The 27,691-nt window shown below is 40.3% G+C and overlaps 1 protein-coding gene across 3 annotated transcripts in view; it reads right to left on the bottom strand.

Moving 5' to 3' along the window:
- ascc3 (activating signal cointegrator 1 complex subunit 3) overlaps positions 1-27,691 on the bottom strand; it is a 550,255-nt gene that overhangs the window by 405,269 nt on the left and 117,295 nt on the right. For all 3 annotated transcript variants that reach the window (XM_072553139.1, XM_072553156.1, XM_072553148.1), the window contains exon 11: positions 12,840-13,004. In XM_072553139.1, the coding sequence (XP_072409240.1) occupies positions 12,840-13,004 (165 nt within the window). The remainder of the gene's footprint in view (positions 1-12,839; positions 13,005-27,691) is intronic.

The raw sequence follows: 27,691 nt of genomic DNA, 5'->3' as shown, positions 1-27,691 counted from the left end.
CTCTTCATCCAAGTCATGTATAAAAACTACAAACAGCAGAGGCCCAAGACACAGTTACTGCCTTTGCTGTTTGAATTCATGTATCGCTGGACATCAGAGTGCATGTGGGAAAATTAACAAATATTGAAATTCACAACTGATCTTGGAGGAACTGTTTGGGTGAAGTTCACAGCAGAGAATCAGATAAGTGTATGGTTTTAAGTGAGACCTACAGAAAGTCAGCAGTAGTGAGTAGAATGGGTTCTTTCTTGATTATATGCTTTTTGAGATGTGTCTCTTGATTAAACATAAAATATAAAGCCACAACTATTAATTTAACCTAGGTCACTGTTTTGTAGAGGATTAAGACAGTATTATTTGTGAAGGAGTAAAAATGGCCTTTGCAGTGATATGCACTTCTTGTCAGATGTGGGAATTTAAAGAGAGTTTAAGGGTTACTGCGGATTATACCTGCAATAAATGCTGTTGGTTGTGAATCTTGTCAGATCGAGTAGATCGGTTGGAGAGACAGATAGAAGCAATGAGGAATTTGCAACAGCGACAGTATGTGATGGATGGCAGTTATAGGAAGGGAGGAAAATCTCAGATACAATCACATAGATGAGTTAACTCCTGGAAAGGTGAGAGGTAGGCAGCTAGCGCAGGAGCCTTCTGTGGCTATACCCATTTCAAACAAGTATGCTGTTTTGGAATATGTAGGGGGTGACGGATTCTCAGGGGAACGTAGCACGAACAGCCAAGTTTCTGGTATTGAGACTGGCTCTAATGCAATGAGGGGTACGTCGGGTTCCAGAGATCAATTGTGTTAGGGGACTCTCTAGTCCAAGGTACAGACAGACGTTTCTGTGGCCAGCAGCGAAAAATCAGAATGGTGTGTTACTTCCCTGGTACCAGGATCAAGGATGTCTCAGAGGTGGCAGAATGTTCTCAAGGGGGAGAGGGGCCAGCAAGAGGTCATTGTTCACATTGGAACCAACGACATAGGAAGGGATAAGTTTGAGATTCTGAAGGGAGAGTTTGACAGGAATTAAAAAGGAGGTCCTCGAGAGTAGTAATATCTGGATTACTCATGGTGCTACGAGCTAGTGAGGGCAGGAATAGGAGGATAGAGCAGATGAATGCATGGCTGAGGAGCTGGTGTAAGGGAGAAGGATTCACTTTTTGGACTATTGGAATCTCTTTTGGGGTAGAAGTGACCTGTACAGGAAGGACATCTTGCACCTAAATTGAAAGGAGACTAATATACTGGCAGGGAAATTTGCTAGAGCTGCTTGGAAGGATTTAAACTAGTAAGGTGGGGGGTGGGACCCAGAGAGATGGTGAGGAAAGAGATCAATCTGAGACTGGTACAGCTGAGAACAGAAGCTAGTCAGTCAGGGCAGGCAGGGACAAGGTAGGACTAAAACATTAAACTGCATTTATTTCAATGCAAGGGATCTAACAGGGAAGGCAGATGAACTCAGGGCATGGTTAGGAACATGGCACTGGAATATCATAGCAATTACAGAAACATGGCTCAGGGATGGGCAGGACTGGCAGTTTAATATTCCAGGACACAAATCCTACAGAAAGGATAGAAAGGGAGGCAAGAGAGGAGGAGTGGCGTTTTTCATAAGGGATAGCATTACAGCTGTGCTGAGGGAGGATGTTCCTGGAAATATATCAAGGGAAGTTATTTGGGTGGAACTGAGAAATAAGAAAGGGATGATCACCTTATTGGGATTGCATTATAAATCCCCCAATAGTCAGAGGGAAATTAAGAAACAAACGTGTAAGGAGATCTCAGCTATCTGTACAATTAATAGAGTGTTAATGGCAGGGGATTTTAACTTTCCAAACATAGACTGGCATTGCCATAGTGTTAAGGGTTTAGATGGAGAGGAATTTGTTAAGTGTTTACAAGACAATTTTCTGATTCAGTACGTGGATGTACCTACTAGAGAAGGTGCAAAACTTGACCTACTCTTGGGAAATAAGGCAGGGCAGGTGACTGAGGTGTCAGTGGGGGAGCACTTTGGGGCCAGTGACCATAATTCTATTAGATTAAAATAGTGATGGAAAAGAAGAGACCAGATCTAAAAGCTGAAGTTCTAAATTGGAGGAAGGCCAATTTTGACAGCAAGAACTTTCAAAAGCTGATCAGGGGCAGATATTTGGAGGTAAAGGGACAGCTGGAAAATGGGAAGCCTTCAGAAATGAGATAACGAGAATCCAGAAAAGTATATTCCTGTTAGAGTGAAAGGGAAGGCTGGTAGGTATAGGGAATGCTGAATGACTAAAGAAATTGAGGGCTTGGTTAAGAAAAAGAAGGAAGCATATGTCAGGTATAGACAAGATAGATCGAGTGAATCCTTAGAAGAGTATAAAGAAAGTAGGAGTATACTTAAGAGGGAAATCAGGAGGGCAAAAAGGGGACATGAGATAGCCTTGGCAAATAGAGTTAAGGAGAATCCAAAGGGTTTTTACAAATACATTAACGACAAAAGGATAACTAGGGAGAGAATAGGGCCCCTCAAAGATCAGCAAAGCAGCCTTTGTGTGGAGCCGCAGAAAATGGAGGAGATAGTAAACAAGTATTTTGCATCAGTATTTATTGTGGAAAAGGATATGGAAGATATAGGAAGAAGCGAAACAGATGGTGACACCATGCAAAATGTCCAGATTACAGAGGAGGAAGTGCTGGGTGGCTTGAAACGCATAAACGTGGATAAATCCCCAGGACCTGATCAGGTGTACCCGAGAACTCTGTGGAAAGCTAGAGAAGGGATTGCTGGGCCTCTTGCTGAGATATTTGTATCATCGATAGTCACAGGTGAGGTGCTGGAAGACTGGAGGTTGGCAAACATGGTGCTACTCTTTAAGAAGGGTGGTAAGGACAAGACAGGGAACTATAGACTAGTGAGCCTGACGTCAGTGGTGGACAAGTTGTTCGAGGGAATCCTGAGGGACCGGATGTACATGTACTTGGAAAGGCAAGGACTGATTAGAGATAGTCAACATGGCTTTGTGTGTGGGAAATAATATGTCACAAACTTGATTGAGTTTTTTGAGGAAGTAACAAAGAGGATTGATGAGGGCAGAGCGGTAGATGTGATCTATATGGACTTCATTAAGGCATTCGACAAGGTTCCCCATAGGAGACTGATTAGCAAGGTTAGGTCTCACGGAATAAAGGGAGAACTAGCTATTTGGATGCAGAACTGGCTCAAAGTAGAAGACAGAGGGTGGTGGTAGAGGGTTGTTTTTCAGACTGGAGGCCTGTGACCAGTCAAGTGCCACAAGGATTGGTGCTGGGTCCACTACTTTTTGTCATTTACATGCTTGCATACAAATCATTTATAAGAGGTACAGTTAGTAAGTTTGCAGATGACACCAAAATTGGAGGTGGTTACCTCAGATTACAACAGGATCGGGACCAGATGGGCCAATGGGCTGAGAAGTGGCAGATGGAGTTTAATTCAGATGCTGCAATGAGGTGCTGCAATTTGGGAAAACAAATCTTAGCAGGACCTATACACTTAATGGTAAGGTCCTAGAGAGAGTGTTGCTGAACAAAGAGACCTTGGAGTGCAGGTTCATTGCTTCTTGAAAGTGGAGTCACAGGTAGATAGGATAGTGAAGAGGGAGTTTGATATGCTTTCTTTTATTGGTCAGAGTATTGAGTACAGGAGTCGGCAGGTCATGTTGCGGCTATACAGGACATTGGTTAGGCCACTGTTGGAATATTGCATTGGGTTGGGATATCTGGTCGGCATGGATGAGTTGAACCAAAGGGTCTATTTCCATGCTGTATATTTCTATGACTCTATAACAGAGCTCTGCGGGACCCCAAACAACACTGACCTCCAGGCAGAATACTTTCCATCTACAACTGCTCTCTGCCTTCTGTCAGCCAACCAATTCTGAACCCAGAGAGGCAATTCTCCCTGTATCTCATACCTCCTGACTTCATGAATGAGCCTAATGGTAGCTAAAAATAGGAGAATTGCAAATTCAATGACAGAGTTGTAATGCCATTGGAATCATCATCCAGAGGCACGAGCTAATACTCTGGGAACATAGGCTAATGCTCTGAGAACATGCGCTCAAACAACACAATTGCAACTCGTGGATTTTAAATCCAATTTAAAAATCTGGAATACAAAACTCAAAACTGGGAACCATGTCATTGTCACAAAAATTTATCTTATTTACCACTGATCTTTAGGGAAGCAAATCTGTCATTTCTACCTGGTCTAACTAACACATCATTTCAGATGCATAGCAATGTGGTGGACCTTTAATAGCCCTATGAAATGGCCCAGCAAACGATTCAGTTCAAGGGGAATTAGGAATGGGCATCAAATGATGGCCTTGCCAGAAACACCCATATCCAATAAAGAATAAATAATACCCTTTTTGAAAAGGAAGAGTAAACAAGGCTAGTAGGTACAGCTCAGTTACTTCAAAGTTGATGGTGGAGAAGCTTCTGGAAGGGTGAATTGAGGAAAACACTCAGTAAATGGGGGTTAATTTATGAAAGACTTGTTAAAAGGCCAATAGTAAATAAATAACTTGGAGTTTTTTTTTGATGAAGTTAAACTCTCAGGACAAGAAAAATTGTTTCTCAGCATCTATCCTGTCAAGTCTTCTCAGAATAATTTTGTTTCAGTGAAATAACCAGTGCAGATTAGATTCCCTACAGTGTGGAAACAGGCCGTTCGGCCCAACAAGTCCACACTGACCCTCCGAAGAGTAACCCACCCAGTCCCATTTCCCTCTGACTAATGCACCTAACACTATGGGCAATTTAGCATGGCCAATTCACTTGACCTACACATCTTTGGACTGTGGGAGGAAACCGGAGCACCCAGAGGAAACCCATGCAGACACAGGGAAAATGTGCAAACTCCGCACAGACAGTCGCCAGAGGCTGGAATTGAACCTGGGACCCTGGTGTTGTGAGGCAGCAGTGATAACCACCGAGCCACTGTGCCACCTTTTCAAACATTTTTGGAATAATCTCTGGCTTGGCACCATATTGAAGGCCTTCTAAAAAATCCAAATATGCTTCACCTACCACTTCCACCTACCTACACTGTTACGTTTAAAAAATTCCAGTGTTTGTTTAATGTTTTTGTTTTCATAGAACCATTTGATTCTGCCTAATCACGACTTTCCAAGTATGCTGTTACTACATCATGAATAACAAATTCCAGTCTTTAATAATAAGTTCTATTCTTATTACTTCTTTTCCCCTTTTTCTGCTTTTCTTTCTTTCCAAAAATATCCAGATGTCATTTCTTGCATCTCTTTGTTACTGATCCATCTCTAAAAATTGATGTCATCTATTTCCTACTTACCTTTCTTTTGAAAAACACACTTTTTACAAGTTAGCTTACAAGCATCGTCTGATTTTAGACAGCTTTTAGTCTTCCTTAGCAACATTTCTTTGTTTTGTGTCAGTGCTTCTAGCTCACTAATTTTACTATTTGCATTCACATAAGCATAAATAATTTCTTCAATATGTTTTCTACCTCTTTCCTAATTATTCTAAGTTTAGTGTTTGCCTCACTCCATTTTATGGCAGATTAGATTAAGTCATTTCCCAATATTTTAGGTCACTATCTGCAAATAGGCAACATCATTGCTTGCCCCTTCCCAAACACATCTCTCTTTCCTAGTATTGGCCCTTCATGCTTCCTATATTTTCATAATCAGTCATGGTGTCATTTTAAGTGGAATCAAAATGGTTATAATGAATTATAATCTATCCAAAGAATCTATCCATACAATCTAATTTAATTACCCAAAACATTGGAGCTCAGCCTTTTGAACATTGGACACTGAACATAACCGAAGATATGTGCCAGGACCCTGTGGAAGTCCTGACAAATGGACAGATATGAATTGTGCAGGGAGTTTAAAATTCCAGTGGGCCTGCTGCTCGGAACTCTCTGCAAATGTCTTCAACTCTTAGCTTGGCTTACCTGGATTATTACGCAGAAATAAGGGCAAATTTAAATCTGCTCTAATACCTCAACCATTCCAAAACTGCCTCCCCTCACCACTCACACCTCCAATCAACTTTCCTGACCTTATCCAAACTACCCCAGCCTGCCTACACAATTACTTCCCAACCTGTCCTGAGTATACCCAACCCATCTGCACCCTTCCCCTACCACCTGACTAGCCCCTTGCCCCTGACACAACTACCCACTCCTATCCAAAGGGCCCTTCATTCACCTGAACAATCTCCCAGTAATTTACACAAGCACTCTCGAACACTCTTTAAAAGGTCTAGTTTTTTTCATCTTACTAGACGGAATAAGACAGCCAACGCCATTGGAGGGGGATGATTTGCTTTGCCCATTTACTCCACTCCATCAGAGCTCTGGGGGGATGGGGAAGGGTCTTTACCTTGTGCTGCACTGCGCAGTACATTTTGGGGACAGCCTGGACAGGAAGAAATGTACTGTAGCACAGCTCAAGAGAATTATTGCTTGAAGCAACAATGCACTCAGCAATGCCAGAACTCAAAAAATTCAGGTCACTAAATTTTAAAGTAGCATATATATAGACTGAATGAGTTGAGTGGGTGGAAATAAAACACTGCAACTACTACATAACTCTTTGCCAACCAAATAATTTACACCCAAAATGCAACAAATTTTCTCTCGTGTATTTCCACTACTTCTGGCATTCATTCTTCTTGCTGTTGCTGTTAATTCAAATGATCTTTATGTTTCTTCTACTTCCTTCTTAGCTAAAAAGACACATTCACATTCAAATACTTACATGGACGCAGACACTATTTTATTTCATGCTTTCATAGTTCATATTCATACTTTTGGCTTAAATATTTGTGGATTATCTCAAAATGCAGTCATCTACTTCCAGATTCCCAACACAGCAGATAGATTAAGCCATTCCTCAATAGCTTAAGCAAGTCTTTCATATCAGCAGAGAATTTCTCCTGTCATAAACTAAATCAATCCTTAACAATAATATAATTTGGTGGTACATTTCAAATTTCTTGTGTTGCGCTTTTCTATGGTGCTTCCTTTTACCACGTTTGTACCTTTCAAAATCTTCTTTATGTTTTTCCACTTTCCTTGTGACTTAGAACCAAACAAGATGCTCACCTTGCATCACACTTAATAAAACAATCAAATCAGGTTGTGTGAACAAGTCAAGTTTATATTATTCAGTCTCTAGGTTTGTAATGTGTCTAATATAGAATATTTCCAGCAAATCACTGAATTTAGTTAAGCATACACATCCCTCTATTGACTTTATCTGTTTCCAACATTTGATTATTATTCAGACCCAAAGGCCACAATATTCAAGTCTCCCATCTAAGGAGTCCCAGGGTCAAGGATGATTCATAAAATTATGTCCAAAACCAGGAATCACAACTGGTGAGCGACAGGCCATTTAGGACTGAGATGAGAAGAGATTTCTTCACCCAGAGAGTGGGCCTGTGAAATTCACTGTCACAAAGGGGTTGAAGCATAAACATTGAATGTTTTCAAGGAGGCATTAGATAGGGTAGGGGGAGAAAGTGAGGACAGGCTACTGAGTTGCATGATCACGCTCGAAAGTCCAAATGGTCTATCTCTGCACCTTTCTTGATATGTTTCGACATGTTTCAGCTCATCTGTAGCTGAAATCCTCATTCATGCCTTGCTACCTCCAAACCCAATCACTGCAACACAATCCTGGCTGATCACCCTCATTATATCTTCAGTAAATTTCATGTCATTCAAACTCCTGTTGACATTGTTGAACTCTCAGCAATCCTTCTCCCTCTAATTTTGTTCTAGCTAATTTACAACAGCGTCAAGATTAGAGTAATGCTGGAAAAGCACAGCAGGTCAGGCAGCATCTTAGGAGCAGGAAAATCAATGTTTCGGGCAAAAGTGGGTGCATCATTTTCCTGGTCCTCGGATGCTGCCTGACCTGCTGTGTTTTTCCAACACTACTTTAATCTTGACTCTAATCTCCAGCATCTGCAGTACCCACTTTCACCTAATTTACAACAGCTCCTAGTTTAGCTATTCTTGGTTCAAATCCCTCCTCAGCCTTATCTGTATTTCTGTCATCTCCAATAACACAACAACCCTGCAGAATATTTGTACTCTTTTAATTCTGGCTTTGCATGATTCCCTGAGTTTAATTACTCTACATTCAGTGGTTTCACTTTCAGGATCGGACCAAAGTTCTGAATATGTACCCTGTACTTCTCACCATCTTTCTACTTTACTCCTCTCTTTTAACACACTTCTAAAACCTGCTTCTTTGGCTAAGCCTTTGGTCATCTGATCGATCACTTCCTTGTGCGATTTGATATCATGCTTTGTTTTGCAATCCTACTGTAAAGTACTTGCATTATCTAATAAATGTTAAAAGAGCGTTAGAAATACTGGTTGTTGTTGCTACTGTTATCTAAGATTTAACTGGAATGATACCAGTGTTGCACCTATCATACATATAAATCATTGAACATCTTATCAGTTTTTAGAATTCTCCAATACTATACATTCCAGAGGAACTGATCTTCCCAGAGAAGCTAGATAGGCTGAGATTTTTTCCTCTAGAACATCGGAGCTGAGGAGTGACTTTACAGAGGTTTACAAAATCATGAGGGGCATGGGTAAGGTGAATAGCCGAGGTCTTTTTCCCCCGGGTAGGGGAGTCCAAAACTAGAGGACATAGGTTTAAGGTGAACGGCGAAAGATTTAAAAGGGACAACTTTTTCCACACAGAATGTGGTGCATATATTGAAATGAACTGCCGGTGGAAGTAATAGATGCAGGTACAGTCACAACTTTTAATAGAGATTTTGGCAGATATTTTGATAGAAAAAGATTGAGAGAGATATGGACCAAATGCAGGCAAATAAGTCTGGCTCACTGGAGGAAACCAGGTCAATATGGATGACTTGGGCCAAAGGGTCTGTTTCTTGTTTTCTGTTTTGGATGTTATATTTTCAAATACACCATAAGAAATAAATTAGGTTGTGGGAAGCACACCTATAATAAAACAGGCAAGATGTTTTCTTAGCAAGGTCTCAAATGAACTCCAAGTTCTGCTCATTTTTCATATGCGCCTTCCTTAAATTGTAATTTATTTCCTAAAACCCAACAGAAGAAAATGACAAAGTAAAGATATCCACAAATTAAACATTCACAAACTTTTTTGGTGTAGATTCACCTATTAATTAATTTCAGTCTATGTTATTCCAAATGTAAGAAAGTGTCCTCAGAAGTTGAACAAAATTTCTAGGTATTCTTTTTCATTTTCAAGTGTACACTGTGGCTGTGCACCAGCTCATTTGTTTGAGCGCAGTAAACGACCTGAACTTCTGAGTCAGCTCTTTATCTACCGAGGGAAAGAATTATAATATTGAGACACTACAAAAAGGATAATAATTACTGGGTCACTATGTTCAAATTAATGAGAATACAAGCAAACTTCTGAAAGAATTTAATAGTATTGAATTTATTTTGTAACTTTACAAGTATTTCTTCTGGCTTGGCAATGGTTATATTTTAGAGAGCTTTAAAAAAATAAGCAATATCATTCTTCATGTGAACAACTTCTATTTGCTAAATATTTCACAGCTCCTCATGCAATCAGTTTCCCTAATTCAAAGCTGACAGCAACAAAACGCTAACCATCTCAAAGTGGAGCCTGTATTCTTTAGTTGGAGATGCCGGTGTTGGACTGGGGTGTACAAAGTTAAAAATCACACAACACCAAGCGATAAATTCTGCGTCTTACAACTGTGTACTCCACAACCATCTAATGAAGGAACAACACTCCGAAAGCTAGTGCTTCAATTAAACCTGTTGGACTATGACCTAGTGTTGTGTGATTTTTAAACCCTGTAATCTTAGTCTGCTTTTCCTTCCTGGATTTTAAAAATCTCATTATAGTTTGCAATTCACCATGCCTTTGCCCCTCCCTATCTCCATAGCTTCCTCCAGCCACACAAATCTGCCAAGGTATTTGTCATTGGTCTATCTCTGACCTCTGTGGATTCCAGATTACAAGTGCCCAACCACCAGCACTTGTGCTTTCAGTTGCCTCTTTCCCAAAGTCTAGTACTTCCTCCATAGACACCTTCACCTGAATACCTCATTTTCTTCCTTAGAAGGTAGCAAACCATGGAGCAGGAAAATCAACGTTTTCGGCAGGAGCCCTTCATCAGGAATCCTGATGCAAGGCTCTTGCCCAAAACATTGATTTTCCTGCTCCTCGGATGCTGCCTGACATGCTGTGCTTTTCCAGCACCACTCCAATCTTGACTCTAATCTCCAGCATCTGCAGTCCTCACTTTCGCCTAGGTAGCAACCCATATCAAAGACAGCAAAAGAGGAATCAAGGATCTGCAGACCTGTTAATCTTACATCAGTATTAGAAAAAATACACAAAAAATGGTTGATATTGATTTGATTGGACATAATCAGCATGGATTTGCAAACTGCATGGGATATCATGTTTAATGAACTTTTTTTTGGAAGATTTTACAAAGAAAATTGATAAAGGAGAGCCAATAGACATGGATTTTCAGAAGGTTTGATAAAGTCTCCAGAGAGGTTGAGACAGAAGGTAATGTGCTGGCTTGGATTAATTGGCTAGCAGTCCAAAAACAGTAAGGATAAATGGGTCATTTTCATATTGGCAGGCTGTGACTCGTGGGGCTCTGCAAGAATCAGTAGATGGCTCCAACTGTTCAAAATACAGTGGTCTCCCCATACCTGCAGGGGTTCCAAGACCTACCGGGGAAGCCCAAAACTGCAGATAGGAGCAGACCCGTTCATTTAAAATGGGAAATTTACCTTCCCGGAAGCCTCTGGCCCCTGGTTCTGGAATGTTCCCTGTAAATATGTTTAGGCCATGGTAAACTACAGGTAACAAACTGCAGAAAATGATTCTGTGGGTATGGGAGTATGTAGCAAAATTTGAATGTTGAGACCAAATGCAATATTTCCAAATTTAGAAATGGTAAAAAGCTGAGTGGAAACATGTGTTGTGAAGATATAAAGCGCTTCAGGATGATTTGGACAAGCATGGTGAATAAGCAAGAGCATGACTGATGGAATATGATGTAGAAAAATGTGAGGTTATCCAGTTTGGCAGGAGAAACAGAAGTGCAATGTATTTCTTAAGTAGTAAGAGTTTTGGAAGTGTAGATATACACAGGGACCTAGGTGTCCTTACTCATAAGTCATTGAAGGTTAAAGTGTAAGTGCAGCAAGCCATTGGGAACAATAATGGAATGTTAGCCTCAATTGTAAGTAGATTTGAGCACTGGACTTGTAAAGTCTAGCTTGGGGTTAGACCACATCAGGAGAAATGTGCACAGTTTTAGTTTCCTTACTTCACAAAATATATAATTGCTCTTGGCAGAAGCATAATGAGGCTTCACTAGACTTGTTCCCAAGAATTTGAGAATGTCCTATGGAGAGAGATTGCACAAATTGAGCCTTTATTTATGAGAGGTGATCTCATTGTATATCTTATTAAGTAGTTTGAAGTTTCTATGTAGATGTAGCTAAGATATTTGTCATGCTTGTAGAGTCTAGAACCCCCAGGGCACAATTTAAAAACAAACGGGTGTCACCTAGGTCTGAGATTAGAATGTTTTGACTCAGAGGATCATGGACCTTTGGAATTTTCTATCCCAGAGGCCTGTGGAAACCCAGTCTTACGTATGTTTAAGGTAGAGATTAATAGATTTCTAATTCCCAGTGGTTTACAGGACTATTGATTCGCAAACAGGTACTGCAAAACTCATCAGTCATGATCATAGTGAATGGCAAGACATTTTAATGGGCTCAATGGCCTAATCATGTTCAATGTTCCTATGCCCCTGTCTGAAAGATAATGTGTGAATCAGGAAAACAGATTGGCCTTTTATTTATTAATGAATGTAGGGAATTGTTGGCCGAATTAACACTTATTACCTGATCTAACTGCCCAGAAGACAGTTTAAGTCAAACACATTGCTGTGGCTCTGGAGTCACATATCGTCCAAAAAAGGTAAGGACGGTAGATTTCCCTCCTTAAAAAGGACATCAGCAAACAAGGTGGATATTTCTGACAATCAACTGTGGTCACATAGTTGCCAATAGGCTAGCACTTAATTCCATTAAAATTTCATCAGCTGCTTGGATCGGCTGTAAACTTGTATCCCCAAAACATGAGCATGGACCTCGAGATAACTCGCCCAGTAACATGATCACCTAATTCCCTTGTTCAGCTCCCCAGCATCTGCTCAGTAACATCCATCTTTTGTACTTAGTCTGCATACAGACTTGAAGTTAACTGTTTTCATCGTTACCATATCAGTTGTCTCTTCAAATCTGTTCACACCTACATTCAAATGAGGCCAGAATCCAAATGGCTTGCAGGGTCAGACCTGACCACTCCAGCAACTTCACAACCATTTGGGTACAAGTTCAGTTTTTGTGGGTCTTGAACACATGTCATAAGCAATATTAAATTGGCTGCATAAAACTTATAACTACCAGCAAGTATAATTCTAAACAACATGGAAAAAGCAATACATTCTAAAATACCAAATTCAATAGAATATATTATTTACGCCTTATACACATCACATTTACATCCACATTTTAGAGCAAACCATGTAAGGGATACAACTTCAAATATAAAAAAGATTCTGCACAGGACATGCTAGAATGTGCAAGATAAAATACTTTGCCTTTTCCTCAATTTTCAAAAAGTTGCAATATTTAAGCACCAGTCACTTTTCAGAAAACATTGTACAATTGTGCGCTAAATGTTGTACAGTAATACCAAAGTCTAAATTTCTCAGGTTTATTTACCTGTCGTAGTGTTCGTGCCACTAAGCTTTCAAGAACCGGTCCTCTATCTTCATGCAACAGGTGAACCTCATCTAAAATTAACAGCCTAACAATCTGAGACAAGGCTACATCACCAACACTTTTACGTGTGACAACATCCCATTTTTCAGGCGTTGTCACGAGCATCTGAAAAAAAGAAAAAGACACATTCAACAATACATAGTACATGACTCAAAAATTTGTGACAAACATTTTAGTTGCATTTAAGATTTTGTGCATAACTTCTCAATAATTTTTATGAAAACAATCCAAAATTTGTTTCTATAAAGTATGAAAGTGAATAAAATAAATTACACTGTTGTGGAGCTTAAAAACAATTATTTGTTAAATGTAAAAATCACTTTTTACCATTTTATAAAGTCTAACTAATACTAAACTATTGTGCATCAAGGCAAGATGTTTGGTAGGGGCTACTCAAGTAGAATTCAGCTGTCATTAACACTAGTAAATATACTGAAAGTATAATCCACATATAAATTTAATACTAGCCTGTATTTTAGACAACAACTGTGCATTATTTATGCAGAAGATACATTAATCTTATGCTGTTATACTTGAAATGCTAATCATCCAAGTGGCACTGCTTTGTAGCACATGACCTAGGAGTACGAACTCACTGTTTATATGCATGACATCAACACTAGATGTGAGCAAGCCATTATTGTGTACATTCTCAGCGTAAATAAACCATTAAATTTGCAAATTGACAAAGTATTACTTTCTAGCTGCCTGACTGATAAATAGAAAAAGTTACGGTGAGGAGACGAATTACAACATACAGAATTTTTTTGTTCACTTATAAAAGATAAGAACATTGTCTTTCTGGATCAAAAAATTAAAGTTTTTAAAAAATTTTTTTATACTAACACAAATAAATACTAATAACTAAGCTAAAAAATGAAAATCTTAACAACAATAATAATAATAATAATAATAATAATAATAATAATAATCACAACTACTGTAACAAAGTTCAGCAAAACAAAACAATGGCCCTCTATCATCGTGTCCACATATTCATTTGTTTGCAGTTCCTCCCTTCTAGATACCAAACCCATTTCTTAGAATTGCCATGGCTATATAAAGGCTCTTATTAATATGGCGGACAAATCTGAACCCAGATAGTCCAAAAAGGGCCGTCACATCTTACAGAAATCCTCAGTTTATGGTGCACCACCCTCGTCAGAAAGTCCAAGGGGATATGCTCCATCACTACCTTACACCAGCCCACCAGCTCCAGGGGATTTTCTGACATCCATAGAATGTTCTTTCTGGCACAAGAAGTGAGGATACTGAAAAGCCTTTTTTTGTGTGCATCTAATGAAAGAGAATTAAAGCCAAGAAGAGGAGATACCAGGTCCATCTCCACCTCCATCCCCAAGGCCTTATCTATTTTGCCTACCACAGCGCTCCAGTATACCCACTGTCTACAGCTGGACCAAAGACAATTAGTCAGGTGCCCATGCTCACTTTATATTTATCACAAGCGACCGCTAATTAAATTGACTAAATTGCAGTTACCTTACAGACTGGGAGGAGTGGGCCTTCCAGATATCAAAAACTATCAATTAAACTCGTTGCTATTTTAAAATGAGAACAGTGAAGGAATATTGCTATAGCCCAACAGTCATCAACACTGCCAAGGCATGGAGGGCAATGCAACAGAGTGAAGGCAATATTGCTAAAACTTCATTTTTGATACCCATTGTTGGTATGCTGGGCTTTCAGCCAGAGATGATAGACTCTGGGTTTAAACCATGGGCTGATGTCTTTTGACCAGTTGGCTCGGAAATACGAATTGCCCAGTAGGGACCTCTTCTGGTTCTTATAAATTAGAAATTTCATACAAAGAGACCACACTTCTAACTGATCCTTATAGGCAGACATAGAAAAGAGGGTATATTATCTGTTAGCAATGCTTATCATCAATTGGAGAGGGCTCCTCGGACAAGACCGGACGGTTTTTCAGATATGGGAGAGGGAGTGGGATGTTGAGATATCTTCTGAAATATGGAAGGACATCTGGGAAAATGCAAGAAGGATCTCGATTTGCAACAGGACCCACGCTTTGCGATCGAAGAGTCTCCACATGGTCCATCTGGCCCCAGAGCGCCTCGCTAAATCTAAAGTGGGAGCATCTCCAAAAATTTTAGTTTTAAAATGAAAAATAGTTAGCAATGATGAACAATCATTCAGCAGCTTTCTGAATTACACATGTAAAATGAAAAAAAAATCAATATGCAACCAATTACATAGACAGCAGAATTCAAAAGGCAGATGTCCAGCATTTTCTCCAGGGCAATAGAGATGGACAATAAAATATTGGCCTGCAAGCGATGACCAGTCCCACAAGAGAACTAAATATTTCTTTGTAATTTAGCTTTCTTTACTCACAGAAAAACTTTGGATCAAATATGAAACATCTCTTAATTGTATCACTGCCCCCTAGCTACAACCGTTTACGCTGTCAAAAGAATTTACATAAAATCACTGAGCTTTTCTTCTATACTAACACCTCCACCAACCAGCCCATTTCCCAAACAGTACCACAAAATTAAAAAAAGTGCCGCATAATAAACTTCTAGAGACAAAAAAACTAATTAACTTTTATCATTTCACTCAAAGACTGCAGAGTCTGAAATACAACTTCCAACATGACAACTCATGGACAGTAAAAGTGGAAGACTGTGATCTGTTTCCATAACAACTGTATCTAGTCAGCCAGAAAATCTGCTAAAACAGATTTAATAAATCTGCATGATCACTCGATGTCACTTATATCTGTGTGGGCTCACAATGAAGAGAGTGCTGGTTTCCACTTAAAAGCAATGGGTAGTGCAGTTTCCTGTACATCAATCTGCAGGAATTGAGTGCACATTCCCATCAAAAGATTAATGCCTCTTTCCCACAAGATTAGTGTTTACAAAGTTAATTTAGAGTCACAGAGTCAAAGAGATATACAGCACGGAAACAGACCTTTCGGAAAACCCGTCCATGCCGACCAGATATCCCAACCCAATCTAGTCCCACCTGCCAGCACCCGGCCCATATCCCTCCGAAGGGCGGCACGGTGGCACAGTGGTTAGCACTGCTGCCTCACAGCGCCAGAGACCGGGGTTCAATTCCCACCTCAGGCGACTGTCTGTGTGGAGTTTGCACATTCTCCCAGTGTCTGCGTGGGTTTCCTCCGGGTGCTCCGGTTTCCTCCCACAGTCCAAAGATGTGCAGGTCAGGTGAATTGGCCAATCTAAATTGCCCGTAGTGTTAGGTAAGGGGTAAATGTAGGGGTATGGGTGGGTTGCGCTTCGGCGGGGCGGTGTGGACTTGTTGGGCCGAAGGGCCTGTTTCCACTCTGTAAGTAATCTAATCTAATCATATACCCATCCAATTGCCTTTTAAATGTTGCAACTGTACCAGCCTCCACCACATCCTCTGGCAGCTCATTCAATAAACGTACCACCCTCTGCGTGAAAAAGTTGCCCCTTAGGTCTCTTTTATATTTTTCCCCTCTCACCCTAAACCTATGCCCTCTCGTTCTGGACACCCCGACCCCAGGGGAAAGATTCTGTCTACTTATCCTATCCATGCCCCTCAATTTTGTAAACCTCTATAAGGTCACCCCTCAGCCTCCGACGCTCCAGTGAAAACAGACCCAGCCTGTTCAGCCTCTCCCTGTAGCTCAGATCCTCCAACCCTGGCAACATCCTTGTAAATCTTTTCTGAACCCTTTCAAGTTTCACAACGTCTTTCCAATAGGAAGGAGACCAGACTTGCAAGCAATATTCCAACAGTGGCCTAACCAATGTCCTGTACAGCCGCAACATGACCTCCCAACTCCTGTACTCAATACTCTGACCAATAAAGGAAAGCATACCAAACGCTTTCTTCACTATCCTATCTACTTGCGACTCCACTTTCAAGGAGCTATGAACCTGCAACTCCAAGGTCTCTTTGTTCAGCAACACTCCCTAGGACCTTACCTTTATGGGGACATGTCCTGCCAAGGTTTGCTTTCCCAAAATGCAGCACCTCGCATTTATCTGAATTAAACTCCTGAAGAAGGGCTTATGCCCAAAACGTCGATTCTCCTGCTCCTTTGATGCTGCCTGACCTGCTGTGCTTTTCCAGCAACACATTTTTAAACACCTTACTGAAGTCCATATAGATCACATCTACTGCTCTGCCCTCAATCTTCTTTGTTACTTCTTCAAAAAACTCAATCAAGTTCGTGAGACATGATTTCCCATGCACAAAGCCATGATGACTATCCCGAATCAGTAATCAGTCCTTGCCTTTCCAAATGCATGAACATCCTGTCCCTCAGGATTCCCTCCAACAACTTGCCCACCACCGAGGTCAGGCTCACCGGTCTATAGTTCCCTGACTTGTCTTTACTGCCCTTCTTAAACAGTGGTACCATGTTTGCCAACCTCCAGTCTTCCAGCACCTCACCTGTGACTATCAATGATACAAATAACTTAGCAAGAGGCCCAGCAATTACTTGTCTACCTTCCCATAGAGTTCTCGGATACACCTGATCAGGTCCTGGGGATTTATCCACCTTCAACCATTTCAAGACATCCAGCACTTCCTCCTCTGTAATCTGGACATGGTGACACCTTGCACAATCTATTTCCCTACAGTCTATATCTTCCATATCCTTTTCCACAGTAAATACTAATGCAAAATATTCATTTAGTATCTCCCCCATTTTCTGTGGCTCCACACAAAGGCCACCTGACTGATCTTTGAGGGGCCCTACTCTCTCCCTTGTTACACTTTTGTCCTTAATATGTTTGTAAAAACCCTTTGGATTCTCCATAATTCTATTTGCCAAAGCTATCTCATGCCCTCGTTTTGCCCTCCTGATTTCCCTCTTAAGTATACTCCTACTTTCTTTATACTCTTCTAAGGATTCACTCGCTCTATCCTGTCTATACTTGACATATGCTTCCTTCTTGTTCTTAAACAAACTCTCAATTTCTTTAGTCATCCAGCATTCTCTGTACCTACCAGCCTTCCCTTTCACCCTGACAGGAATATACTTTCTCTGGATTCTTGTTATCTCATTTCTGAAGGCTTCCCATTTTCCAACCGTCCCTTTACCTGCGAACATCTGCCTCCAATCAGCTTTCGAAAAGTCTTGCCTAATACCGTCAAAATTGGCCTTTCTCCAATTTAGAACTTCAACTTTTAGATCTGGTCTATCCTTTTCCATCACTATTTTAAATCTAATAGAATTATGGTCGCTGGCCCCAAAGTGCTCCCCCACTGACACCTCAGTCACCTGCCCTGCCTTATTTCCCAACAGTAGGTCAGGTTTTTCACCTTCTCTAGTAGGTACATCCACATACTGAATCAGAAAATTGTCTTATACGCACTTAAGAAATTCCTCTCCATCTAAACCTTTAACACTATGGCAGTCCCAGTCGGTGTTTGGATAGTTAAAATCCCCTACCATAACTATCCTATTATTCTTACAAGTTTGTTTCTCAATTTCCCTCTGACTATTGGGGGGTCTATAATACAATCCCAATAAGGTGATCACCCTTTTCTTATTTCTCAGTTCCACCCAAATAACTTCCCTGGATGCATTTCTGGGAATATCCTCCCTCAGTACAGCTGTAATGCTAACCCACATCAAAAATGCCACTCCCCCTCCTCTCTTGCCTCCCTTTCTATCCTTCCTGTAGCATTTGTATCCTGGAACATTAAGCTGCAAGTCCTGCCCATCCCTGAGCCATGTTTCTGTAATTGCTATGATATCCCAGTCCCATGTTCCTAACCATGCCCCGAGTTCATCTGCCTTCCTTGTTAGGCCCCTTGCATTGAAATAAATGCAGTTTAATTTATTAGTCCTACCTTGTCCCGGTCTGCCCTGACTGTTTGACTCCGTTCTATTCTCAGCTGTACTCATCTCAGATCGATCTCTTTCCTCACTATCTCCCTGGGTCCCACCCCGCCACCTTACGAGTTTAAATCCTCCCAAGCAGTTCTAGCAAATTTCCCTGCAAGTATATTAGTCCCCTTCTAATTTAGGTGCAATCCGTCCTTCTTGTACAGGTCACTTCTACCCCAAAAGAGATTCCAATGATCCAAAAAAGTGAATCCTTATCCCATACACCAGCTCTTCAGCCATACATTCATCTGTTCTATCCTCCTATTCCTGCCCTCACTAGCTCGTAGCACTGGGAGTAATCCAGATATTACTACCCTTGAGGCCCTCCTTTTTAAATTTCTGCCTAACCCTCTAATCATCCTTCAGAATCTCAACCTTTTCCCTTCCAATGTCGTTGGTTCCAATATGTACAATGACCTCCCTGCTGGCCCCTCTCCCCCGTGAGAACATTCTGCACCCTTTCGGAGACATCCTTGATCCTAACACCAGAGAAACAACACACCATTCTGCTTTTCCTCTGCTGGCCAATTTAAAATACTTTCAATAGAATATGACATTCCAAAGATAAAATAAAAAGTTTTTTGAAGATTATGCTTACATAATTATTTCATGAAATCATTTAGAAGAAAAATAATGCCAAAAAACACAAATTTTGAATTTGCAAGCTGCATTTGAATCAGCATGATTTGTATTTTCATTAATTTTTACTGACTAGATGAGTACTGCAGAAAGCAATTTTTTTTTTCCTGTTGGCGAATGCCCTCTTGCACGTTGCCTGCTATTACCAGAGATCACTGAAACATGATTCTTGTCTTTGTTTGACAGGGCTCGGAGTTAAACCAGAATACATTCTTAGTCCATGCCAGGGACCATTAGAAAGGCATCTATTGCCATCACACATTAGGTCAAAAAGACTGCAGACTAAAATACATCTGACTTTAATAACTACAAAACAAAATACTTTGAATGCCAACAACTAAGCATCTAACTAATTAGTTAACTGATGTTACACATATGCAAATATTCTTACCTTGGGTATAATGTTCTTTTTGTTATGTTCAAGTGTACCTATTTTTTAAACTTGCTTTTGATTAGCTACAAAACATATTCAAAAGAGGGATCGAAAGACTGGCGTCTTGACAAACTCTCTCTTCTTCAACTTTCCACGATCACATGTTGCTTCTTTAAATGGGGAAACTAGCATTACAAAAATGTCTAAAGAAGCTGCAACTCCAGGAATTTAATAAAAGATTCTGTCACTTTTCTGTTTCATCCCATCCTTGCAAAAACATCACAGACTTCCCAATCTTCCTAGACGCAAGATCATCCTCATGGAATCATTCAAGATAGTCATTCCAACCAAATCCTTCCTCACCCTGTACCAACTAACACCCACAACCCCAATTACTGGTCTCAAACCACTTAGTTTCACATTAGGGGAAGATGCACCTTTTCTTTGCTCCCAGGTCTGCTGCTCTCAATCCTCATTACCCTCATCACACAATACAATTACTACTCTTTGCACAACAACAATTCACTTCTCACTCTCCGAATATCTGCTTCAAGATTCCGTTTCAGCACCATTACTCTACAGCAGCAATAAATGAAATTTTATACTGGAATGTCATGTATTTTAGCACTGTTTTCTTTGAACTAATTCTATTGAAGCAGAATCTTCAACCCAATTGTCTAAGCACAGCGGTCGAGAACAACTGACTTCATTTGATCAACTTAGGGAATTGATCACTGGCCGTTCTTCATTGTTTGATTAATCTCATGATCTACCTGTCAGATATGACACTTGCACGGATCAAGCGATCTGACTTTTTGTTTTGTTTTCATGAGACCTATGGTACACTTATAATGGATACTTGATGATTTAGCAAGGACAGGGTCAGGGTGAGGGTACAATTCCAATACTGAACAACCCAGATGGCCTCTTTCTTCAAAGACCGTAATTTCCCCTCAGACTTGGTTGATGATGCTCTCCACCGCATCTCCTCCACTTCCCACTCTTCCACCCTTGAACCCCACCACTCCAATCGCCACCAGGACAGAACCCCACTAGTCCTCACCTACCACCCCACCAACCTCCAGAAACATCGGATCATCCTTCGTCATTTCCGCCACCTCCAAACGGACCCCACCACCAAGGATATATTTCCCTCCCCACTCCTATCAGTGTTCCGGAAAGACCACTCCCTCCGCGACTCCCTTGTCAGATCCACACCCCCCACCAACCCAACATCCACTCCCGGCACCTTTCCCCTGCAACTGCAAAAAATGCAAAACTTGCGCCCACACCTCCCCCCTCACTTCCCTCCAAGGCCTGAAGGGATCCTTCAATATCCGTCAGAAATTCACGTGCACCTCCACACACATCATTTACTGCATCCGCTGCACCCAATGTGGCCTCCTATACATTGGGGAGAGAGGCAGTCTACTTGTGGAACGTTTCAGAGAACACCTCTGGGACACCCACATCAACCAACCCAACTGCCCCGTGGCTGAACACTAACTCCCACTCCGCCAAGGACATGCAGGTCCTTGGCCTCTTCTATCGCCAGACCATGGCAACACGACGCCTGGAGGAAGAGCGACTCATCTTCCGCCTAGGAACCCTCCAACCACAAGGGATGAATGCAGATTTCTCCAGCTTCCTCATTTCCCCTACCTCCACCTTTTCTCAGTCCCAACCCTCAGACTCAGCACCGCCTTCTTGACCTGCAATCTTTTTCCCGATCTCTCCGCCCCCATCCCCTCTCCGGCCTATCACCCTCACCTTAACTTCCTTCTACCTATCACATTCCCAAACGCCCCTCCCCCAAGTTCCTCCTCCCTACCTTTTATCTTAGCCTGCTTGGCACACCCTCCTCATTCCTGAAGAAGGGCTTAAGCCCGAAACATCCATTCTCCTTCTCCTTTGATGCTGCCTGACCTGCTGCACTTTTCCAGCAACACATTTTTAAGCTCTTATCTCCAGCATCTGCAGTCCTCACTTTCTCCTGAGGGTATAGGTTGTATGAGTTGGTAGTAAATTGGCATAGAGACTATAAAAAGCTATAGATAAGGGTGGTCTACGGTGAGTATGTAGAGGGTAGCATTGGGAATATGGGCACAAATAGAAGGAGCTTGATTACCAAAAGGGTAAGAATGGTTGTAGGGGTAGGTGGGGTATCGTTGCATGTCAGCATGAATGGTTCATTGTAGGGGTGAGCATTCAGGGGTAAGGGCTAGTTTTAATGTATTTTTTTTAAACCAGCTTCAACAAAATGTCAGAGCACCCAAGTCAGCCTTCTACACACTACCGCTATACCCAGTGGTCCCTGTTCTTGTTCTGGGAACCCCGTTAAGACAGAATGTACATCCAACTCTCTGGGCTATATTTTCACAGGTCGGATCCGTGGAATCAGGAGTTGTTCCAACTTTGTACTTTTGACCCAGGAGCAAAACTCCAGGCCTGCTCCAGATATGACTCTCATCAAAATTCATGAACTTTTAAGGATTGTATTTAAAATATCAACATGCACGATGTAGACTGGCATGATAAATACTGTCATTATTGTCACTTGTTTACCAGCACTTCTAAGTTTTTTTCAAATTATATTTTGGAATAAAAAAGGTGAGTTATGTATTTAAGCGTGAAAATGCATTGTCAGACTGCTTCAATGGTAATTACTGAAACAATGCATGTATATTTAGTGTGCAAAAATTGCTTTGCAAACTATTAGATTTACTAGCATGTATTCATAGGTACTCAGAATCACCTGATAATTCACAGAAGACTGACCTGAAGCTCTAACAATAGAAACTGTACGCCTTTTGTTCGCTGTAAAGTTGCACTAGTTTTCCTGATATTCCACTCTATCAAAATAGTTGCCTTGTTTTCAATATCTATTTGGATTTTAAGTTTAGGAAGAACTTTTTTAAGCACTAGTAAAGGATGCAACATTAATTTCAGGAGCACTGATGGTACAGTACATTGGTCTGCAAAATATTTTCCCATTTTGTCCAAAATACTGCATAATTTATGTGCGATCCATTTATAATCCCACTCAGTTGTTGCACGGATGGAAGTGTATTCCCATAATGCTTTCGAACAACTAAGCATGTTCAATGATTAATGAGATTAGTGCGAGTCTGGTGTCAAATTTACATACATGTAGGTTTCCCTCGAGAGCACCAGGACCAGACAGGTTTTATTCTTCTTTTAATTATCTGGGCTTTATCTAGGCTCATTTAGTTATGCAAAAAGAATCTATTTATAGGTTTCAGATGCCTAATAAATCACAAAATTGTGCCAAATCCTTCCATTTGTTCATTGTATATGGGCATTGATGGCAAGACCAACATTGGAGTAAAATTGATTTCTGACAAATTTCTATTGTTATTGTGCATCAAAATCAAAGTATTACTTTAGTTAATATACAATGAATGCATTTTATTCATCACAGTGCACTTTGTTTAAAGCAGATGCAGCATGTCACACCCAGGTAAACTGCTGAAAATCACAAGAGATTTTGCATTTGTACACACATTACTTACTACTTCCAACAATCTGCAGGTGCATCCAACAGCTTACAAAATGTGCCACAGGAACCATACTCACTGGATAACTTATCTAACCAAAAGAGTAATGCTTATTTTCCAAACAATTCTCAAGTTTCGGACCTGACTCTGCCAGATCTAAATCTGCAATGTCAGACAGTTATCTCACTAAAACCTCATGAGTGCAGATAGCTACCAATTTCTATGGGCAACTACACCCAGAAATCCAGATTTCCACTTTAGAAACTAGACCTACCCATTACCGCTGCAAAAACGGCAAACATGGGTTCAGGGATGGGGCTTCTGGATTTGGACTCTACGATCATTTTCTTTCAGCACACAAAACTTTCTCCATACAAACATTGATGGTCATGCTGAGAATTTTCATTATTAAATGTTTTTGTTGAATAATTCACTATTTCCACTCCTATTGTATTTTGTGCTGAAACTTCTTTTAAGCCATGCCTATGTAGTTTTTACTGAAGATGAATATTAAGTTGAATACAGCAGAACACTGCCTATTCTTAGTAAATAATGCCATGAAATTGTTAATGTATTCCTGAACTACAAAAAGGAATAGCATTTGGAACCTTGATTTAACAACATCTCAAAAGGAAAGCACCTCCAAAAAGATAACATTCTCTCCAACACGTAACAGAATGTTTCTTTTTCCTTCTTCAAATAAATGCTGGTATGCACAGGAGATTGGAGGGAGACTTTTTTACATCATGACTGGTTTAGAAAAGACAAAGAGAATTTGTTCCTCTTCGCTAATGGTACAAGCACAAAGGGAAAGATTTAACATTTTGGCAAGTACAGGTGGATGTGAAAACAAACTTTTTTTTGTGCAGCAAGCATTAATGACTGAGAACACTGCCAGTAGCTGGTGTCAGGAAAATGGATGGACAGTGAAGTGAAAGAAGCTTGCAGAGATAGAGCAAGTGGATACAACTGATTCGGCATTTTTACAGAGAGCCTGAATGGTCTTCTTCTGTACGGAAATATCTCTGATATCGGCATCCGAAATTAGCATTGGGAGTTGACAATTTTTCGCTGCAAGACTTCTGTCCTTCTAAATTGTCTGCTCATTATAAAAATAATTTTTGTAAGCATGAAGTTGACAGTTCAATACGAGGTGCTAAATAGTGCACAACAATAATCAATGAGTTCACTAACTGGCAATACAAATTAAGGCTAGATCCATCAAAGTAGACCTGTTACTGAAGTAAATAAACAGACTTTAAAAGGACAGGTTAATGAGGTCTCAACTGACTAACTCCAATTTCAATGCTCATTTCTTTCCAATTCTATTCTAATTCATTCCACAAATCTTAATTACTCGGTGCTAATACATTGTTTTGGAAAAAGCAAACATTTGAAAGATACATTTGGATCAAAATGAAGAATTATTTAGATTCTCAAAACCTCAGTAAAAAAATTCTAAAAAATGGCTGAGTCATACCGTGTATTAGAAAAATCAAAGAATGATAAACAGCATAAATCTTTTAGCTCTGCACAGACATTGCAATATGAATGGCATCGAGTTTGGTAAAGCTGGATTAGGGTTTGAAAAATCATTTGAAAAGTGAAGCTTTGTTATAAGAAGAAACTGCAACTGAAAATCAAGTAATAATTTTCAAAAATTCAGCTAAGACCTACCCTTAGGTGCACTGACGTACAGAGGGATCTGTGGCATACAGGTCCAAAGATCCCTGAAAATGGCAACACAGGTAGATACAGTGGTCAAGAAGGAATACAGCATGCTTGCCTTCATCAGCTGGGACACTGAACATAAAAGTTGACAGTTGAGTTATAGATGTACAAAACTTTAGTAAGGCCACATTTGGAATATTGCGTGTAATTCTGGTTACCAGACTATCAGAAGGACATGGGTGTTTTGGAGGGAGTGCAGAGAATGTCAACCAGGATGTTGCCTGGTCTGGAGGGCTTTAGTTATGAAGAGCAGTTGGATAAAACTTGGATTGTTTTCACTGGAAAGAATGAGGCTGAGGGGTGACCTTTGAAATGTTTACAAAATCTACAAACCTGGAGGTTGAGGTTATTCTTGACTAGTCTGAAACAATTCAGAATTTTGGCTTTAGTCAGCTATAGCCATTAAAGGAGGACTTTGAAGGGTCAACAGGGCTGATTTCGCCATGTTGTTTCCAGTAGTTAGGTCAGTGTCAGATGGTCCTTCCAGGCTCATTCCTTTTGAGAATTTTTAGGCAGTTTGATATACCTCTGTGGCTTGCTATCCCATTTCCGAGAGCAATTAAGGGTCAACAATATGTCTGAACTTACATGTAAGCCAGATCAGTCTTGTATTGTCACTAGTTTGAATGTCATAAGCCCTAGATGGGAGAGGTCATCTCTGACAAAAATGTCTAGAGAAGGATAACAACATTCAAACTATTATACGAGGATATCACAATCAGCATGTTGGACAAGCTGGACGGATGCGTTAATTAAATAAAGAACAGAAGTCCAGGAAGAAAAAGGGAATGCTAAATACAGGCAGAGAGAGAAAGATTGTCAAGTACAGAAATTGAAAACAAAGACCTGACAGCAATGTCCTGAGCAATAATTGGAAGATAAAATGTTAGTAAAAACCGAAGCAGAAGAAAAATATTTGATGTGTGAATAAGATTTAGACTTTGACTGAAGGACACTTGAAGAAAACCAGAGGGAAAAAACACGAAGATGCTAACGGTCCCACTCAAGCAATGGTGAAAAGCAACAAACAAGTGAGCAGGTAGCACCAATAGTACAATTATGTCCTTTGCAGACCAGGTTTCAATGCAAGACTTTATTAACTGAATTTAAATTCCACCAGCTGCAACGTTGCAATTTGAAGACATGGTCCCACAGCATTAGCCTGGACCACTGGATTATCAGATCAGTGCCACTGAAGCCATGCTACCCATCTCCCCTCAGTTCAATGCCCTAAGCCCACCACCTTCAAACATCTTACCAATGATCTTTCCTCCACTTTTAAGTCAGAGAGGGGAATATTTATTGATGAATGTACTGCACTCAGTTCCATTCATAAATCCTCAGACACTGAAGACACCCATGCCACCTGAAACCACGTCTGAATGCTGTTCAGGTTTGGGATGAGTAGTGGCAAGTACCATTCAAACAGGTGCAGACAACACCGGCACAATCATGTCCTTTGCTGTTCAACTGCATTATCATAGCTGAATCCACTGCTATTAATATCCCGAGGATTATCACTGAACAGAAACTGAACTAGATCAGCTATAAAAATGCTGTCAGTTCAACAGCAGACCAGTTTGGAGATTCTACAACATGTAATTCATGTACTGCTTCTCCAAAGCCTATCCACTATCCATATGCTATATGTGTATGTTGTCTACAAGTCAATAATGTGATGAAATATTCTTCACTTACCTTGATGATTGTAGTTCCAATAAAAAGCTAGTATCTCAAAACCATTTTGACTAGGCAACCCCCTTGACTGAACACCATCCACCACCTTAACAATTAATTTGTTTCTCCAACGTGGCAACAAAATTACCATCCATAAGAAGCAATTCCACCTTTAAAATCCTTCCAGAATGCTAATATATGTCCCACTTCATGCCACATATACCTGCCTTGCATACTCAATTATGGAGCTCCTGATTTGGTAAACATTCTTTCAGCAACCTTCTTCAGTTACATGTTCCAAACTGCATTTCCAACCTCGGTTATTGGTTGTCCCAATCTCTATTTGTTCCACCAATGAAGGACACTCTTCCGATCACTACAACACTACTTTTAGTTTTAAAACGGTCTTCCTGGGAAAATGTAGTACAATCTAATAATAGCATATTGTTCCAAAAAGTTAAATGTAGCATCACTTATTTATGTATGGAGTATTCAGTTCACCTTGACTCACCCATCCAGAAATATTCTATCTACTCCATGTTCCAGCCAATTTGTTGTTAAATGAATCCAGATTTGCACAGGCCTACCCTTATCTTAAGTTTCATTCTATGAATTAATCACATTGTATGAAGGACATGCTGAAATCACTCCTAGATTTGCCCTTTACTGTTTGTACTACACTCACAATTTAACTTGCTAGATTTACTTTATCATGAGATTAAATATTTTATGCACCTCTGCAACAGCAGTTCTCAAACACTTGCAAGCTAAACAGGTCAAGTTTGTTCAATCTTGAACCAATCACATTCAAAGCTCTGCATTTATGGTGTTTAGCACACAATACGTTGAGGGGAAAAATGACATGGCTGTATCATTTTAACTACATTCACTATTAAATCAGATTTAAGTATTAAAAAGGTTTTATGCTGTGGTAGATATTCTTGCTCACAATTTGGTCTCCTTTACATTGGCAATT

The sequence above is a fragment of the Chiloscyllium punctatum genome, chromosome 3 (assembly GCF_047496795.1).
Source record: "Chiloscyllium punctatum isolate Juve2018m chromosome 3, sChiPun1.3, whole genome shotgun sequence".
Lineage (NCBI taxonomy): Eukaryota > Metazoa > Chordata > Chondrichthyes > Orectolobiformes > Hemiscylliidae > Chiloscyllium > Chiloscyllium punctatum.
The sequence above is the reverse complement of the archived record's forward strand: the minus strand, read 5'-3'. Positions and strand labels throughout refer to the sequence as shown.